We start from the raw sequence: 18643 nt of genomic DNA, 5'->3' as shown, positions 1-18643 counted from the left end.
CAATAGGCAGTAGTAATTTTCTATTCATTTGATAGTACCAGGACATCATTGCTTTCTCCCAGAACATGAAGAAGTGAAACTGAACATGTTTCGTTTGGCTATTCCACCAAAGCCTTAAAACAGCATCAGAAAAATGTGGTCTACTGCCTACTTCTGCATGGTCTTCGAGCTAAGAATGATCTTTACATTTTTAATGGTTAGAAAAGGGTATTTTGTGATGTTAAAATTATATGGAATTCAATTTTCAGCATTCAAAAAATACAGTTTTATTTGAACTAGCCAAACCCAGTTGTTCCTGTATATCTTTGGCCACCCTCACACAATACAGGGTTCAGTAGATGTAACAGAGACCACTTAACCAAGCAAAGCCTAAAATACTTACTATCTGGCCCTTTATAGAAAAAGCCTTCTAACCGCTGCTTTGGAGTACATAAAGAATGACCAATCGGAAAAAGGAATCAATACTAAAACAGAATCTATTGATTTTGGTTACATTTACTTCACCACTGACTCTCAAAACATTGATGTAAATTTAGCACATGACTGGCCAATAAAAACAGCACTATTTTTTGTTATGTGTCACTAATAATTCTGAACAGCTCTTGTTGGACTGATATGCATAAAAGTAAACAAAGATTAAAGCCCATATTTTAGAATCAGATGATGGCAATGACTTTTAAGCATCTGATTCAGTTTCTTTCTTCCTTTTCTCACTACGAGGAAGTCATTCTTCCAATTAGATTACAGCAACGTGATTCAGACAAAAAAGAATGCTAACACCAGGTTGGATTTTCCAGGGAGAGCAACAGCAAATCACCATTTTAGCATGATAATTTTCACATCAGAGATGGCACTGTTTGTCTAGACAAGGAAGGAAAGAGAGAGGGAGGGCAAGGTGGAAGGAGGGTGGGGCCCGACCACAAAGTGAAATACAAGCTGACCACAGAAACAGGGTCCTCTCGGATTCCTGTGCGGCTCTCAAGGAACATGCAATCATCAATCATAGTGGCGATTTTCACAGCATCACCAAGAACATGTCATCAGCCCGGCAGCCAAGAGGTGGACTGAAATGAGAGTCCACAGTCCAGGAGAAAGCAAGCTAGGGGCCCAAGGAACTATTCCTGCTCACTGAATAGCTCAGAGCATTCTTTTTGTCTTCTCAGGAAAACATTCCCATCTCTTAACATAGTTTGGCATTTATTTATTAATTAAACATTTTTTATTGATTTATAATCATCTTACAACGTTGTGTCAAATTCTAGTGTTCAGCAAAATTTTTCAGTCATACATAGACATATACACACTCATTATCACATTTTTTCCTCTGTGATTCCCTGTGCTATACAGTTTAATCTTGTTTATCTGTTCTACAATTTTGAAGTAAGATGCAAAAGGAAGTGGTTGGAGCCCGCGTCTTGTCTTCTGACAAAGATGGCCTTGCTCAAAAAACAGTGGGGATGATGGTAGCCGCTCTGTGGAAGGTCACTGCAGGGGAAGGCAGGGGGAGGAGGTGGGGGGACACACACTGACAGGTGGGGCTGGGGCGGGTTCGGCTCCTGCAAGAGGAGCAGTGCTGGGATTCAAAGGTTGCAGCGCAGAGCAGGGAGAAACATGCCACCCTTGCCATAGGAACTTTTGTGCCTCCACTGGTGTGCAATCAACTCTCTCTCTACTTTGTGATTTTATTTTGAACTTGCAGTTTTACTGGTATTGTTTTCAATTTGGATGATTAACATAAACCACAATGAGTAAAGATGCCTGGTAGGACCCTAACTTCTGAAATCCTAGCCTTTATACAGGGCCTCGATGGATGCTTTGTGATGTTGGCTTCTTCTCAACAGAAGGCTACAGAATGAATGATCGAATGCTTCCCTTACTTGTAACTCTACGTGCTTATACTTGAAGCTTTGGTTTGGGAATTGTCTGGGTTTTTTTGTTTTTTAAAGCATATCTGCGTTTGTTTTCTAAACCAGAGGCAGGAGACTGATCTCTGTCTGTGACAGGAAAGGCTTAACGTTGTAGCTTTCCTTCTTCAGTCACTTTCTACATCTGCATGTTTTGGAATTGGGTTTGTGATGTTAATATTTATGCTGTTCCTCTAATGTCTTTTGTGTGTCTGGAGCATCAGGAACAGATGGAAGATTTAAAAGATATTTGCCTGGCCGCCTGAGGCAGCTGGCCTCCTAACAGGGATGGCTGCAGCAACGCCAGATGATTCCTGGAACATTCTCTGCTCGCTAAGCCACACTATTACGAGATGGACACTTATAATCTCCTTGCCAGGACCTACTTTCTAATTTGGAATTTGATGTAAAACATGGTAAATCTTGGACTATTTGCATCTCACTCGCCTGGGTGTTCTCAATGCTCAGTAGAGGCCTCACATGAAGCAAAATGGGTGTGCATTTTGCAGTACCTAGCAGGATGTTAGTCGCCTGTAGGTATGTCATAAATATTTAATTTCCTGGGTCCCTACATAAATTGGAAAGAATCCATAAATATTTTTCCAAGATCAACAGGACTCACAGGTTTTCTCCTAAATAAAAAAAGTGAGATGAAAACTTACATTTAATGGAATTCCTGCCGTCTGTCATCACCCAAGATGAACACAAAGAGCACCAACAATTACTAATCTTCAAAAGGGAAAGAAATGAGCAAGAAACTTTCTAGAGGATCTGCTTGGCCTCTGGATGGAATCCTAGCTTCATCACACCACAAAGACGGCAGAGCTGAAGCTCCAACAGACCTCCTGCCAGCTAACATTATTAATGTAGATGATGTATTCAAGAAAGGAGGGATAAAGATTAGAGTCTCCTATAAAATCCCCTCCGAGATGGTGTCTTTTCATCCAGCAAGAATCAAATACCAATCAATAGTGACTATTCGATAGTGGAATCATCCTTTTTAATCGACCTAAACACTACCGCTGCGAATGTATTTCCATCCAAACCGCCTTTCTTAATGATGAGGCTATGTGGGTCTAGGGATGCTCACAACGCCCAGTTCCTTCTGGGTTTCTATCACATGGCTGCTGCTCACAGAACACCAGAGAACAGCAGCTCTGCCTTTCTTTTCTAATGCTGTTGCTAAAAAGAAAAAAAAAAAAGTTTATTTACAAGAAGAAAGATGGCTACTTCCAAGTAATGGATAACATTTGTGGTGGCCTGTGATTCATGAAGACTTCAAGGAAACAAGCCAAAAAAAAAAAAAAAAAAAACCCAGAAAAACCTGATGCAGAAGGCAGACTGCTATCCTGGCCCAAATCAAGATTTTTTTTATTTTGCTTTTTTATGAAACTAAAGGCACACTTTATACTTCACTTTACCACATTTTGCAGATACCACATTTTTGCAGATACTGCTTTTTTTTTTTTTTTTTTTTACAAATTGAAGGTTTGTGGCAACTCTGCATTGTCAGATGTTGTTTTGTATTTTTTAGCAATAAAGTGTGTAAAATTTTTTTCTTTCCAGTTTTATGGAAATATAATTGACACACCAAACAGTGTAAGTTTCAGGTGTACAGCACAATAACTTGACTTACATATATCATGATATGAGTACCACAAGTTTAGTGAACAAGTATTATCTCATATAAAAACAAAATAGAAAAAAATTCCTTATGATAAGAACTTTTGGAACTTAATCTCTTAACTTTCATAAATGACATACAGCTGCATTAATTACATTTATCATGTTGTACATTACATCCCTAGTATTTATAAGTGGAAGTCTGTATCTTTTGACTACGTTCCTCCAATTCCCCCTTTCCAACCTCCTGCCTTTGGTCACTACCAGTCTGATCTCTTTTTCTAAGAGTTTCTTTGTTTTTGAAGTACAATTGACCTCTAACACTATACCAGCTCCTGGTGCACAAGACAGTAATATTATATGTCTGTACATTACAAAAAGTTCACCACAATAAGTCTAGGTACCGTCTGACTCCATATAAGGATATGAGACTATTATTGACAACATTCCCACTGTGCATTTCATGCCTGTGAAAGTATGTTTTAAGTTAAGGTACGTACATATTTAAATTTTTTTTTACATTTTTTATTGATTTATAATCATTTTACAATGTTGTGTCAAATTCCAGTGTTCAGCACAATTTTTCAGTTATTCATGGACATATACATACTCATTGTCACATTTTTTTCTCTGTGAGTTATCATAACATTTTGTGTATATTTCCCTGTGCTATACAGTGTAGTCTATTCTACAATTTTGAAATCCCAGTCTATCCCTTCCCACCCTCCACCCTCCTGGTAACCACAAGTCTGTATTCTCTGTCTGTGAGTCTATTTCTGTCCTTTATTTATGCTTTGTTTTTGTTTGTTTGTTTTTGTTTTTGTTTTTTAGATTCCACATATGAGCGATCTCATATGGTATTTTTCTTTCTCTTTCTGGCTTACTTCACTTAGAATGACATTCTCCAGGAGCATCCATGTTGTTGCAAATGGCATTATGTTGTCGGTTTTTATGGCTGAGTAGTATTCCATTGTATAAATATACCACCTCTTCTTTATCCAGTCACCTGTTGATGGACATTTAGGCTGCTTCCATGTTTTGGCTATTGTAAATAGTGCTGCTATGAACACTGGGGTGCAGGTGTCATCCTGAAGTAGGGTTCCTTCTGGATACAAGCCCAGGAGTGGGATTCCTGGGTCATATGGTAAGTCTATTCCTAGTCTTTTGAGGAATCTCCACACTGTTTTCCATAGTGGCTGCACCAAACTGCATTCCCACCAGCAGTGTAGGAGGGTTCCCCTTTCTCCACAGCCTCTCCAGCATTTGTCCTTTGTGGATTTTTGAATGACGGCCATTCTGACTGGTGTGAGGTGATACCTCATTGTAGTTTTGATTTGCATTTCTCTGATAATTAGTGATATTGAGCATTTTTTCATGTGCTTTTTGATCATTTGTATGTCTTCCTTGGAGAATTGCTTGTTTAGGTCTTCTGCCCATTTTTGGATTGGGTTGTTTATTTTTTTCTTATTGAGTCGTATGAGCTGCTTATATATTCTGGAGATCAAGCCTTTGTCGGTTTCACTTGCAAAAATTTTCTCCCATTCCGTAGGTTTTCCTCTTGTTTTATTTCTGGTTTCCTTTGCTGTGCAGAAGCTTGTAAGTTTCATTAGGTCCCATTTGTTTATTCTTGCTTTTATTTCTTCTAGGAGAAAATTTTTGAAATGTATGTCAGATAATGTTTTGCCTATGTTTTCCTCTAGGAGGTTTATTGTATCTTGTCTTATGTTTAAGTCTTTAATCCATTTTGAGTTGATTTTTGTATATGGTGTAAGGGAGTGTTCTAGCTTCATTGTTTTACATGCTGCTGTCCAGTTTTCCCAACACCATTTGCTGAAGAGACTGTCTTTATTCCAATGTATATTCTTGCCTCCTTTGTCAAAGATGAGTTGACCAAAAGTTTGTGGGTTCATTTCTGGGCTCTCTATTCTGTTCCATTGGTCTATATGTCTGTTTTGGTACCAATACCATGCTGTCTTGATGACTGTAGCTCTATAGTATTGCCTGAAGTCTGGGAGAGTTATTCCTCCAGCCTCTTTCTTTCTCTTCAGTAATGCTTTGGCAATTCTAGGTCTTTGATGGTTCCATATGAATTTTATTATGATTTGTTCTAGTTCTGTGAAATATGTCCTGGGTAATTGGATAGGGATTGCATTAAATCTGTAGGTTGCCTTGGGCAGTGTGACCATTTTAACAATATTGATTCTTCCAATCCAAGAGCATGGAATATCTTTCCATTTTTTAAAGTCTTCTTTAATTTCCTTCATCAATGGTTTATAGTTTTCTGTGTATAATTCTTTCACCTCCTTGGTTAGATTTATTCCCAGATATTTTATTACTTTGGGTGCTATTTTAAAGGGGATTGTTTCTTTACTTTCTTCTTCTGTTGATTTATCGTTAGTGTAAAGAAATGCAACTGATTTTTGAACGTTAATTTTGTAACCTGCTACCCTGCTGAATTCTTCAATCAGCTCTAGTAGCTTTTGTGTGGACCTTTTAGGGTTTTCTATATATAGTAACATGTCATCAGCATATAATGACACTTTTACCTCTTCTTTTCCAATTTGGATCCCTTTTATTTCTTTCTCTTGCCTGACTGCTGTGGCTAGGACTTCCAGGACTATGTTGAATAGGAGTGGTGATAGTGGGCATCCTTGTCTTGTCCCAGATTTTAGTGGGAAGCTTTTGAGTTTTTCACCGCTGAGTACTATGCTGGCTGTAGGTTTGTCATATATAGCTTTTATTATGTTGAGATATGTTCCCTCTATACCCACTTCGGCGAGAGTTTTTATCATAAATGGGTGTTGAATTTTATCAAATGCTTTTTCTGCATCGATTGAGATGATCATGTGGTTTTTGTCCTTTCTCTTGTTGATGTGATGTATTACACTGATTGATTTGCGTATGTTGAACCAGCCTTGTGTCTCTGGGATGAACCCCACTTGGTCATGATGTATAATCTTTTTTATGTGTTGTTGGATTCTATTTGCTAAACTTTTGGTGAGGATTTTGGCGTCTATGTTCATCAGTGATATTGGCCTATAATTCTCTTTTTTTGTAGTGTCTTTGCCTGGTTTTGGTATCAGGGTGATGGTGGCTTCACAGAATGAGTTTGGGAGTATTCCCTCCTTTTCAATTGTCTGGAAGAGTTTGAGAAGGACTGGTATGAGTTCTTCTTTGTATGTTTGGTAGAATTCCCCGGTGAAGCCATCCGGTCCTGGACTTTTATTTGTAGGGAGGTTTTTAATTGCTATTTCTATTTCCTTTCTAGTGATAGGATTGTTCAAGTGTTCAGATTCTTCTTGATTCAGTTTTGGTGGACAGTATGTTTCCAGAAACTTGTCCATCTCCTCTAGGTTATCCAGTTTGGTTCCATATAGTTTTTCATAATATTCTCGTATGATATTCTGTATTTCTATTTTATTTGTTGTAATTTCTCCATTTTCCTTTCTTATTTTGCTAATTTGTGCTCTCTCTTTTTTCTTCTTTGTGAGTTTGGCCAGAGGTTTGTTGATTTTATTTACTTTTTCAAAAAACCAGCTTTTGGTTTGGTTGATTTTTTTCTATGGTCTTGTTAATCTCTATTGTATTTAATTCCTCTCTGATCTTTATTATTTCCTTCCTTCTTCTGCTTTTTGGGGCTTTTTGTTCTTCTTTTTCTAATTCATTCAGGTGGTGGGTTAAATTGTTTATTTGAGATTGTTCTTCTTTTTTGAGGAAGGCCTGTATCGCTATAAACTTCCCTCTTAGCACTGCCTTTGCTGTGTCCCATAGGTTTTGAGTGGTTGTGCTTTCATTATCATTTGTCTCAAGGTATTTTTTAATTTCAGCTTTGATTTCCTCATTGATCCATTGTTTTTTCAATAACATATTGTTTAATCTCCATGCTTTCCTTTTTTTCTCCTTTGTTTCTCTGTTGTTGATTTCCAGTTTCATGGCATTGTGGTCAGTAAAGATGCTTGAGATAATTTCTATCTTCTTAAAATTGTTGAGGTTTCTTTTGTGCCCAAGTACATGATCGATCCTGGAAAATGTTCCATGTGCACTTGAAAAGAATGTATATCCTATTTTTGGGGGGTGTAATGCTCTGAAAATATCCACCAAATCTAGTTTTTCTATTGTAGTATTTAATTTCTCTGTTGCCTTGTTTATTTTCTGTCTGGAAGATCTGTCTAGTGATGTTAATGCAGTGTTAAAATCTCCAACTATGATTGTATTCCCATCAATATCCCCCTTTATCTCAGTAGTAATTCTTGTATGTACCTAGGTGCTCCTATTATTTAAATTTTTTTTGTTTGTTGTATTTTATTTTTTAGGTTTTTTGGGGGGAAGGTGGGTAATTAGGTTTACTTATTTATTTATTTTTTAATGGAGATTGAACCCAGGACCTCGTGCATGCTAAGCACACACACACTACCACTAAGCTACACCCTCCCCTGGACATGCTTTTTTAAAATACATAATGCTGTTGCACACGTAATAGACTACAGTATAGTGAATACATAACTTGTATATGCACTGGGAAACCAAAAAGTTCGCGTGACTTGGTTTATTGTGATATTCGTTTTATTGCAGTGGCCTGGAGTCAAAGCCTTAGCATCACAAGGCAATGAAAAGTGCAGTCTCTTCTCAATGAATCCCTGTCCTCTGCCCAGGAGCATTTCACTGCCCAGTGAGAAGATGATTGCTCCTGGAAAGAAAGACATTGCCCCTGCAAAGAAATTCTACAACCGGTGTTTTTGTCCTCTCTGTATTTGAGAAGGTACTCAATATTTTGAATTTTTATTTCTTTCAACCCTAAAGAGCTTCCAGTTTGACATACTGTTGGTGATTAAATAATATGAAACGACAAACTAACCTGAAATGGAGAAACCTAGCTCATGCCATTAAGGATTCATTTATTAGTTAAGTTACAGAACACAGCAAAACATCTCTTTACAGAATAACAAGAGAAGAGAAACACACAAAGGGATTTCCAATTTGCACTAATTGAAAGATTTCAGTGTTCTCTGAGGAAGTGGGTTCAAACTGTAGGTCAACATTTACTATCAGATAGTAAAGCTGGTACTAATTTCATGACTTTTACCCAAATTCATGCACCACTGACACTATCAAGCGTGATATTTATTTAAATTTACTCACCTTTTAAAATTGATTGGAAACTTTATAGACCATAAATAAAAGGCAGTATTAAATTAATGGAAGACAACAAACTTGTATTATTCTTCTTCCTTTTTTGGTGATTTGGTTTTTTTTTTTTAAGATTATATACCATTAAAAGTTACTACCAAATTATGGCTATAGTTCCCTGTGCTGTACAATATATCCTTGTTGCTTATCTATTTTATACATAGTCTGTGTCTCTTAATCCCATACCTCTATCTTGCCCCATGTTCCTTTCCCGCTCCCCACTGGTAACCACTAGTTTGCTTTCTGTATCTGTGAGTCTGTTTCTGCTTTGCTGTATACATTCACTTTATTTTTTAGGTTCTACATATAAGTGATATCGTACAGTATTTGCCTTTCTATTTCAATAACCATAATATCCTCTAGGTCCAACCACATTGCTGCAATGGCAGCATTTCATTCTTCTTTATGGCAGAGTAGTATTATGTTGTGTGCATATACACAGACTACTTTAATAATTCGTCTGTTGACGGACACTTGGGTTGTTTCCATGTCTTGGCTATTGTAAACAGTGCTGCTATGAACATTGGGGTGCATGCGTCTTTTTGAACTAGTGTTTTCAATTTTTCTGGATATACACCCAGGAGTGTAATTGCTGGGTCAAAGGATTGTTCTATTTTTAGTTTTTTTAAGGAACTTCTGTACTGTTTTCAGAGTGGCTGCACTAATTTACACTTCCATCCATAGTGTACCAGCGTGCCCTCTCCCTGCATCTTCACCAACATTTGTTTCTTGTAGACTTTTTGATGACAGCCATTCTGACAGATATGAGTTGATACCTCATAGTGGTTTTGATTTGCATTTCTTTAATAATTACTGATGTTGACTATCTTTTCATGTGCCTGTTAGTCATCTGTATGTCTTCTTTGGAAAAATGTCTATTCAGGTCCTCTGCCCATTTTTGTGATTGGGTTGTTTTCTTGATACTGAGTTGAATCAGCTGTTTACATATTTTGGATATTAACCCCTTGTTGGTCTTATCAATTACAAATATTTTCTCTCATCCAGTAGGTTGTTTTTTTCTGTTTTGCTGAAAATGAGCTCTGAAAAAGCTTTAAAGTTTAAATAAATCCCATTTGTTTATTTTTGCTTTTATTTCTTTTATTTTAGGAGACAAATCCAAAACCATATTGCTACAATATATGTCAAGGAGTACTCTCCCTGTGTACTCTTCTAGGACTTTAATGATTTCAGGTCTTACATTTAGTTCTTCAATACATTGAGTTTATTGTTGTATATGGTGTGAGGAAATGTTCTAATCTCACTCTTTTGCAAGGAGCTTTCCAGTTTTCTCAGTACTACTTATTTAAGAAACTTTTCTCCATTGTATATTCTTGCCTCCTTTGTTGAAGATTAACTAACCGTAAATATGTGTATTATTTCCGGTCTCTCTATTCTGTTTCATTGATCTGTGAGTCTGTTTCTGTGCCTGTACCATGCTTTTTGGGTTACTGTAGCTTTGCAGTATAGGTTGAAGTCAAGAAATGAAGTCTCTCCAGCTTTGTTCTTTTCCTCAAGATTGCTTTGGCAATTCAGGGTCTTCTGTGGTTCCATACAAATTTTAGGGTTATTTGTTCTCATTCCGTGAAAAATGTTATAGGTATTTTGATAGGGATTGCATTACATCTGTAGTTTGCTTTGGGCAGTATGGCCATGTTAAAAATAGTAATTCTTCTAATCCAAGAGGTTGGGATATCTTTCTTTGTGTCATCTTTAATTTCCTTTATCAATGTTTTATAGTTTTCAGAATATAAGTTTTTCACTTTCTTGGTAAAGTTTATTCCTTCGTATTTTATACTTTTTGAAGCGATTTTAAATGAATTTTTTTTTTTTACTTTCTCTTTCTGATAGTTCATTATTAGATATAGAAAAGCAACAGATTTCTGTGCATTAATCTTGTATCCAGCCACTTTGCTGAATTCATTTATTAGTTCTAATAGCTTTTTGGTGGAGATACTAGGTTTTTCTATATAAAATACCATGCCATTTGTAAATAGTGAGTTTTACCTCGTTCCTTCCAATCTGGATGCTTTTTATTTCTTCTTCTTGTCTAACTTCTGTGCCTAGGACTTCCAATACTATGTTAAATAGAAGTGGCGAGAAGGGATATTCTTGTCTTGTATTAGAATTTAGAGGAAACACTGTTTCTCTGTTGAGTATGATGTTAGCTGTGTGTTTTCTATAAATGACCTCTATTATGTTGAGATGTTCCATCTGTAACCATTTTTATGAGTTTTTTTTTTTATCATGAATGGATGTTGAGTTTTATCAAGTGCTTTTTCTGCATCTGTTGAGATGATCACGTGATTTTTATCTTTCCTTCTGTTAATGTGGTATATCACATCGAGTGAGAGGCTAATGTTGAAACATCCTTGCATCCCTGGAATAAATCCCGCCTGATCATTCTTTGTATGATCCTTATTATATATTGTTGGATTCAGTTTGCTAATATATTGTTGAGGATTTTTGCATCTATGCTTATCAAAAATATCGGCCTGTAGTATATTCTTTTTTTGTAGTGTCTTTGGTTTTGGTATCAGGGTAATGGTGGCCTCGTAGAATGAATTTGGGAGTGTTCCCTCCTCTTCAATTTTTTGAAATAGTTTGAGAAGGATAAGTATTAGCTCTTCTTTATATGTTTGGTAGAATTTCCCTGTGAGGCCATCTGGTCCTGGACTTTTGTTTGCTGGGAGGTTTTTTTTTTTTTTTTTTTTTTTTTTTTTAATTACAAATTCAGTTTCACTATCAGTGATCGATCTGTTCAGATGGTCTGCTTCTTCTTGATTCAGTCTTGCCAGGTTGTATGTTTCTAGAAATTTGTTCATTTCTTGTCGGTTGTCCAGTTTGTTGGTATATAATTGTTTGTAGTACTCTCTCAGGATTTTTTTCTATCTTTGTGGTACTGGTTGTTATTTCTCCTCTTTCATTTCTTATTTTGTTTGTCTGGGTCCTCTCTTGGTGAGCCTGGCTATGATAAAAGTTTATCAATTTTGTTTACCTTTTCAAAAAGCCAGCTCTTGGCTTCATTCATCTTTCCTAATGAGTATTTTTTGTGGTCTCTATTTTATTTATTTCCTCTCTGATATTTATTATTTCCTTCCTTCTGCTGACTTTCGGCTTTGTTCTTCTTTGTCTAATTCCTTTAGGTGGTAGGTTATGCTGTTTGAGAATTTTCTTATTTTTTGAGGAAGGCCTGTATCACTATAAACTTCCCTTTTAGAACTGCTTTTGCTGCATCCCATACATTTTGGAGAGTTGTGTTTTCATTTTCATTCGTCTCAAGGTATCTTCTGATTTCCTCTTTGGTCCATTGGCTTCTTTTAGTAGCATTTTGTTTAGTCTCCATGCATTTGTTCTTTTCCCATTTTTCTTTCTGCAATTGATTTCATGTTTCCTATCGTTGGGGTTGGAAAAAATGCTTGATATAATTTCTATCTTCTTAAATTTGTTGAGACTTGTTTTGTGGCCTAGCGTGAGATTTATCCTGGACAATATTTCATGTACACTTGAAAAGAATGTGTATTCTGCTGTTTTTGGATGCGATGTCCTGTAGATAGCTATTAAGTCCAACTCCCATATGTCTTTGACAGGCTGCCTGTGCAGGCATCAGCAATTGTTTTCCTCACTCTGCTCAGATGCAGCCTCAGGTCCAAGTACCTTTTGTCCCTCACAGCCTTTCACTGGCCTCACTATCCTCTGTCCTTGCCTTGCTGTGGCAGGTGGAACCCACACATCCTCTTAGCATGTATCGGGGTGAGCTGTGGTGGAGCCGCCACCATCAGCAGTCTGGGCTGCTTCTGTTGCACTGCTTGAGGAAGCCCCAAAAACGGCTGTGGCTGCCCCACCTAGGCTCCACCCTGGGACCAGGTCGCCTCTGTGTCCCACGGTGGGGCGTTCTGTCTCTGGTCATAGCCACCACAGATCCAGTGCCATGTTATGATACAGAGTAAGTGGGGCTTGAGTGTTCGCAGGAAACCTATATCTGTCCTCTCTGCCCTGCCGCAAGGGCAGGACAGTGCACACATGCTCTTCACAAGCAGAGTCCAGGCTTCCCACAGTCCTCCCATTAGTTCCAGTGGTCCTCTAACCTCCAAGGGGGCTCGTCTCCCCAGTATAGGGCCCCAGGACTCAGGCGCCCAATCTATGGCTCTCACCACTCATTCCCCCGCGCAGGTCTCAGCTTGTGCAATCTCCCTTTTCCTCTGAGTCCCTTCCCAGGGGCACAGGTCCTGACCCGATCCCTCTTCTTCCCTTTCTACCTGATTACCTGTGGATCTTTCTTACAGCCTTGGTTGTACAGGAGACTTTCTGCTCATTTTCCATTAGTTTTCAGTGAGAATTGTTCCACATGTAGATGTACTGGGGGGAGTGGACAGGGAGGGAGGTGAGTTCCACATCCTCCTACTCCAACATCTTGATCAATCCTCCATATCACTCTTCTTTAATAAGAATTACTAAACTCAGACTAGACACTTGTATTTTTTGCCTGCTGAATGCTGGCTTACAGCTACTCTCACCTTGTTAAAAACGCATGCAAGTGTTAAAAGTAGTGTTGGAGATCTAGCAGCAAACTAAGCCTTTCTCAGAGAGATTGAAAGAAATTTGAAAAATTAATAAACTTCATTATATAGTTCAGTGTTATTTAGTGTCATGCTTATGGTCCATATAAAACTGTCTCAAATACTAAATCATGGTACTAACCCCACACTCAGGGAAACAGTGAGCTCTTCTACTAAATAATAAAAACTGTGCACAGAATAACACATGTAGTTTGGTCCCACTAAGCATAAGGCTTATCTTAAAAAATGTAAGACCTCAGAATGCAGACAAGCTACACCCAGCTTTCTCTTCCAAGAACAACAAGAAGACTGATGGGGGTAAGGCACAGAGCAATGAGTCATCATCTCAAACTAAAGAACATAAGAAATGACATTGTCCATATTTGATCAAAATTGTTTGATTAAACAGATGAGATTGGTGCAGGCAGACTGGTGAGAGAGAGGAATGCTAAGTATTAGGGAAGGTGAAAGAGGAGGTTAGACACTTGTTTTGTTTGTAAAAAGAAATCAATAAAAATAATGAATAGTGCTTGAAAGTAAAAGGCACTATGGAGAATCCGAACCTCAATTAGGAATGAAAAACACACACTACACAGTTCAAAAGATAATATTTGATAAGCTTTTTCTATTGGCAATTAGTTAACCCTTGTTAAAAAAAAAAAAAAAAAAACAACCTAAAAACTTAAGAGCAGTATGGAGCACTTACTGGTAATGAACCCAGGATGGTCCAAGAGTTTTCTTGAATTGAGCGAGTCCAACAATATCAATATAAATTAGCTCAACGATTCTGTCTCCTACAGTTGGGCAGCCAGACCGGTTTCCTACAACCTTCTTCATTATTCTAGACAGAGGAAAGAAAAGAGAAAAAAGAAAAACAATTTACTGCAAGGTACTACACTCAGCAACTTTAACAGGCAAATAAACATCCCAAGAATCCTCATCAGGGAGGATGGCATGGTCGTCCCCCGTCTGCTGGGTACCCCAATTCTGCCCCCTCATCAGGTCCACCCAGAGTCCTGATTCTGATTCTTGCAAAAGCCAATAGTGGTGTACAAACATAGCCTTCGAAGCCAAGAAAAATCAGTCTGAATCTGTCTCCACTTAATTTGCTGGTCAAGAAGATTATGGAGTTATTTAAGCACTGATGACAGGACCGGATGTGTTTAAGTAGACAACTGTGGAAGCCACATGAAGTGGTGGTTCCCAAACATGCTTGCACATTGGAACCACATGGGGATCTATTCAGACTCCCAAAGCCCAGACCATTTTCCAGACTAATTAAACCACACTCCACTATCTAGCAGCTGTGAGATCTTAGACAAGTTGCTTAATCTCTCTGAATCTTTCCTCATCAAAAACAAAAACCATCCACACACAACAAGGTTGGATACAGCAACCTCTCAGGAATTCTTCAGGTGGCTAAGTGAGGTACTGAACAGAAAGTATCCCTAAGTATACTAGACACCCAGTGACTTAGTTTCTCGCAAAGAGCCTGTTCTTCTTACTCCAGCCCTTACTGACCTTCTAAATGCCTTCTATTTCCAGCCTCTACAATATAAACTGCTTTTGATACTGTCTTTAAAAAATATTTTTTTTTATTGAAGTATAGTCGGTTTACAATATTGTGTTAATTTCTGGTGTACAGCATAGTGATTCAATTATGCATATATATATTCCTTTCATATTCTTTTTCATTATAGGCCATTACCAGGTATTCAGTACAGTTCATTGTGCTATATAATGGGATCCTGTTTATCTATTTTATATATATTAGTGTGTATCTGCCAATCCCAAACTTTCAATTTATCCTTCCCCACCTCTATACTGTCTTGTACTGTTTTCTAATTTTTTCTTTTATGTCAAATTCTTCCTTCTGCCTAGACTGTACTGCAGAACTGGCATCGTGGTTTAAACCTTCTGATTACCCCTCCTTCCATCCATCCACCTATATAAACCCACCCACCCGTACACCCATACCCATGTCTGCACTCAGAGCCAGCATACCTGATCATACAACTTCATATGTTGGGGCAAAAACCTGCTAACCATCCTGCCATTCACCCGGAAATCGGTCATCGCCGATGCCTCTTATCCCTGCTCACACCTAAAAGTCCTTCACCAGTTATGGACACCCGACTGCAAAGGACTAGATCGTAAGCAGGACTCGGCCCTATAGCTCCAGACTGATGCTGCTCCAGGCAGCCTTCTTTCCTCTGGGCTTCTCTGAAAGGGCCAATAACCAATATAACCATATAACCAACTTCTTTCCAAGAACTTGAAAATTGTTTTCTGTAAAGGACCCGGCAGCAAACACTTTCATCTTTGCAGGCCACACCTTCCCCATCACAACTATCTAAATTCGCTCTTATGGAAGGAAAGCAGTCAGTCAGTACACAATGGGTGTGCCGGTGGGCCCATGAAACATGATTAACAAAAGCAGGCAGAGGACTGGGTGTGGTTGGCAGAGCCATAGTTGGCTGACTGTACGGTCCACCTGTATTCAGTGGTTCCCAAGTCTGTCTGTACTTTGGAATTACCTGGGAGGATCAAAAGATACTTACACTGGTGCCCTACCCCCAAAGGTTGTGATTTAGTCTGGGAGATGGTCTGGGCTTTGGGAGTCTGAAAAGATCCCCAGGTGATTTTTAACGTGTAGGCATGTTTGGGAACCACCGCTCCATGGGGTTTTCACAATTTTCTACTCAAATAAAACACATCTGGCCCTGTCACCAGTGCTCCGAGACCTCCAGAAATCTTCTTGACCAGCAAATTAAGCCTTGGTCTGGTAGATCCCTAGTACACCTTTCAGACCTCCTTAGAGAGCACTTGACCCTGGAGAAATGGGGTGCTCCCATAGCTGTGGGAGCACCCCATTTCTCCATTACCCAGTCAGTCATTCATCCTTCCACCCATCTGTTCAATAAGTAATTATAAGCACCTACTGGGCGCCAGGCACTGTTCTAGGTGCTCAGCACACAGTGGTGAGCAGGAGTCACACAGTACTCTGCACTCCCTGTGCTGACATCCTCGCATCCACACTTCAGCTGGTACTAATCACCCGGTAGTGGGTCTCATAATTACTCAATGTATTAGTTGTGACCATCGAAAGAAGGGTATCTCTTTGGCCACACGCAGGTCATCTCTGTATGTCCCACACCAAGAACCAGCCCACAGAAAGCTCTGAAGGAGTGACAGCTAGATGTGTGAAGGCACCCACTTCATTGGTTGTGTCCCCAGCGAGTCTGAAAGGAAGCAGGAGGAAGGCAAGGGGAGGCAGCTGTGAAAGGGACAAGAGTGGTGAGGAGGGGCTCGGCAGACTCAGGTTTATCCAGCTCTGAAAGGAGCACTGGAGTTCAGAGGTCAGGAGCTCAGGGTTTGAAGGCAGGGGGACAGAGGGCTGAAATCCCAGCTCTTCCACCTACTCTCCACGGGACATTGACGAACTCATTGTTGGTTTGAGCCTCAGTTTCCCCCTCTTTAGAAAGCAGAGAGCAACAACACCCACTTCCAGGTTTGCACTAAGGACTAAATAAGGCAAAACGCATAAAGCACTCAGTATCTGGTGTGCGGGAAGTGCTCCACCAATGCCAGCAATATTAATAGGCGTCAGCAATGTTATGGTTGTCGCCACCGGTGATACCACTGCTGGAACTACAGCCTGTCTCACGGTCCCAGTCATGGAACCATGGGTTCCAGGATGGAACTCATTTAACAAATGACAGCTGACATTATCTTACTGAGACCATTGCTTTCATCTCAAAACTGCCTCTCATCAAGTGTTGACCTTGGACCTCGTGTAAGTGACCTCTCTGGGTATCAGTATCTTGGAAAATAAAGTAGCAGCAGGGCAGGACACGTAATGTCTTCACACCTTTTCCACCTCCAGAATGTTGGTTCACTCAAGCGATTTCTTTCGGAACGGCTGACATATTGTAACGTGCTAACTTGGCTGTTGGGCGATTATCCAAAAAGGAGTGAAGGGGCTCTAAACATTTCTGCTTAGCCAGCCGTGTCCATCTCAAAGGGATTAAGAGAGGGCTTGAACTAGAAAGCAAATTCCAGTGAAACAGAAAACCTAGGTAGAGTTAACAGACTCAGAGTTGAAGTCTGGCTAATTGAAAAAGGGTTGGATCAGGGCTTCTGAGAAACTCATCTTAACCAAATTAAATTACCAACAGGAACCTGCCCTGTTTGAAGATTTAGAAAGCGTGACGTTGAGGAGGGAATGGCATGAATTTCAGCAAGAGACAGGGAATTAGGAAAGTCAATAATGTGTGCTGCAGATGTTGGAAGCACCTGTAACAGCAAAGAATAAGCTCCTTAGTTAGAATTTTCTGACATTCATTGCTGAAGCCTCTGGAGCCCGCAGCGACAATGAAAACATATTATCCTTTTCACAGTGTATGTATTTAGCTCCGGAAAATAATCTTCTTATCTCCTGTTTAGTGAATTATCACTTTCATTTTCCTCCACAAGAAATTACACACTAATAGAAGGCTTTAAGAGTTTACAATTTCTTTCTTGTATTCTGATTTTAAAATTGAAAAGTAATCTCCTTACTCCTTGAGCTCTGCCAGCGAAGCTGAAATCCTAATGTCATGGCCCAGTAAGTACAGAGATGTAATTAAATCACTCCACTGAACTAATTCACCAAGAGGGCCACCACTGAAAGCGGTCTCTGCGATCTTAAATCCAGATTCCTTAGTCAGGAGTCCCAGGTGAACAAGGACCTGGGAAAAAAACAAAGAAGAGGCACATACTGACTCACTCTGGACCAAGTCCAAACTCCGTAACACACCAAGTGATCAACCAATTCCAAAGTCCTCTTTACGTTCTAATGAAATCTCAACATGGGGTAAATAATTTTTCTCAAAGGCACAAAGAAAGGCAGGAAATGACTTTTCACTGTTGTTTTAGAGAAATAGAGTCATTACTGCATTCAGTAATGCCTCTGAGCATAAGATAGGGACAGATAATCCTGCTTTTAAAAAGCGGGATGCATTTGGAAAATCAGAGTGTAAACGAGGACAATAAAGTATCCTTTAACAACACTGAGCTTTTTTTCCACTGCTGGAATAGTTTTAAGCTTTTAACATGGGAATTTTCAAACACTAACAGAAGCAGACATGACAATGCAGGCAATTCCGATATACTCAGCAATTATTATTAACTTCAACAATTATTAACTCATGATAAATCTGATTTAATGTACACCCCTCATCTTCTCCCAACTCCTCTAGCTTATCTTGAAGCAAATACTAGACATTGTATCTCCACTATTTCCTCCTTTCCCTTCTTTGACCTTTTTTTTTTTTTACTGTGGTAAAACATTCTTTACCATTTTAACCATCTTTAAGGGTATGGTTCAGTGGT

The 18643-nt window shown here is 39.0% G+C and overlaps 1 protein-coding gene across 2 annotated transcripts in view; it reads right to left on the bottom strand.

Annotated features, from left to right (window-relative positions):
- Nucleotides 1–18643, bottom strand: part of MGAT5 (alpha-1,6-mannosylglycoprotein 6-beta-N-acetylglucosaminyltransferase) — a 338394-nt gene that overhangs the window by 108241 nt on the left and 211510 nt on the right. For both annotated transcript variants that reach the window (XM_064484718.1, XM_031451304.2), the window contains exons 8-9: nucleotides 17831–18000; nucleotides 13977–14111 (exon numbers count right to left, since the gene is read on the bottom strand). In XM_064484718.1, coding sequence (XP_064340788.1) covers nucleotides 13977–14111; nucleotides 17831–18000 — 305 coding nt within the window. The remainder of the gene's footprint in view (nucleotides 1–13976; nucleotides 14112–17830; nucleotides 18001–18643) is intronic.

This window comes from Camelus dromedarius, chromosome 4 (assembly GCF_036321535.1).
Source record: "Camelus dromedarius isolate mCamDro1 chromosome 4, mCamDro1.pat, whole genome shotgun sequence".
Taxonomy (NCBI): domain Eukaryota; kingdom Metazoa; phylum Chordata; class Mammalia; order Artiodactyla; family Camelidae; genus Camelus; species Camelus dromedarius.
The sequence above is the reverse complement of the archived record's forward strand: the minus strand, read 5'-3'. Positions and strand labels throughout refer to the sequence as shown.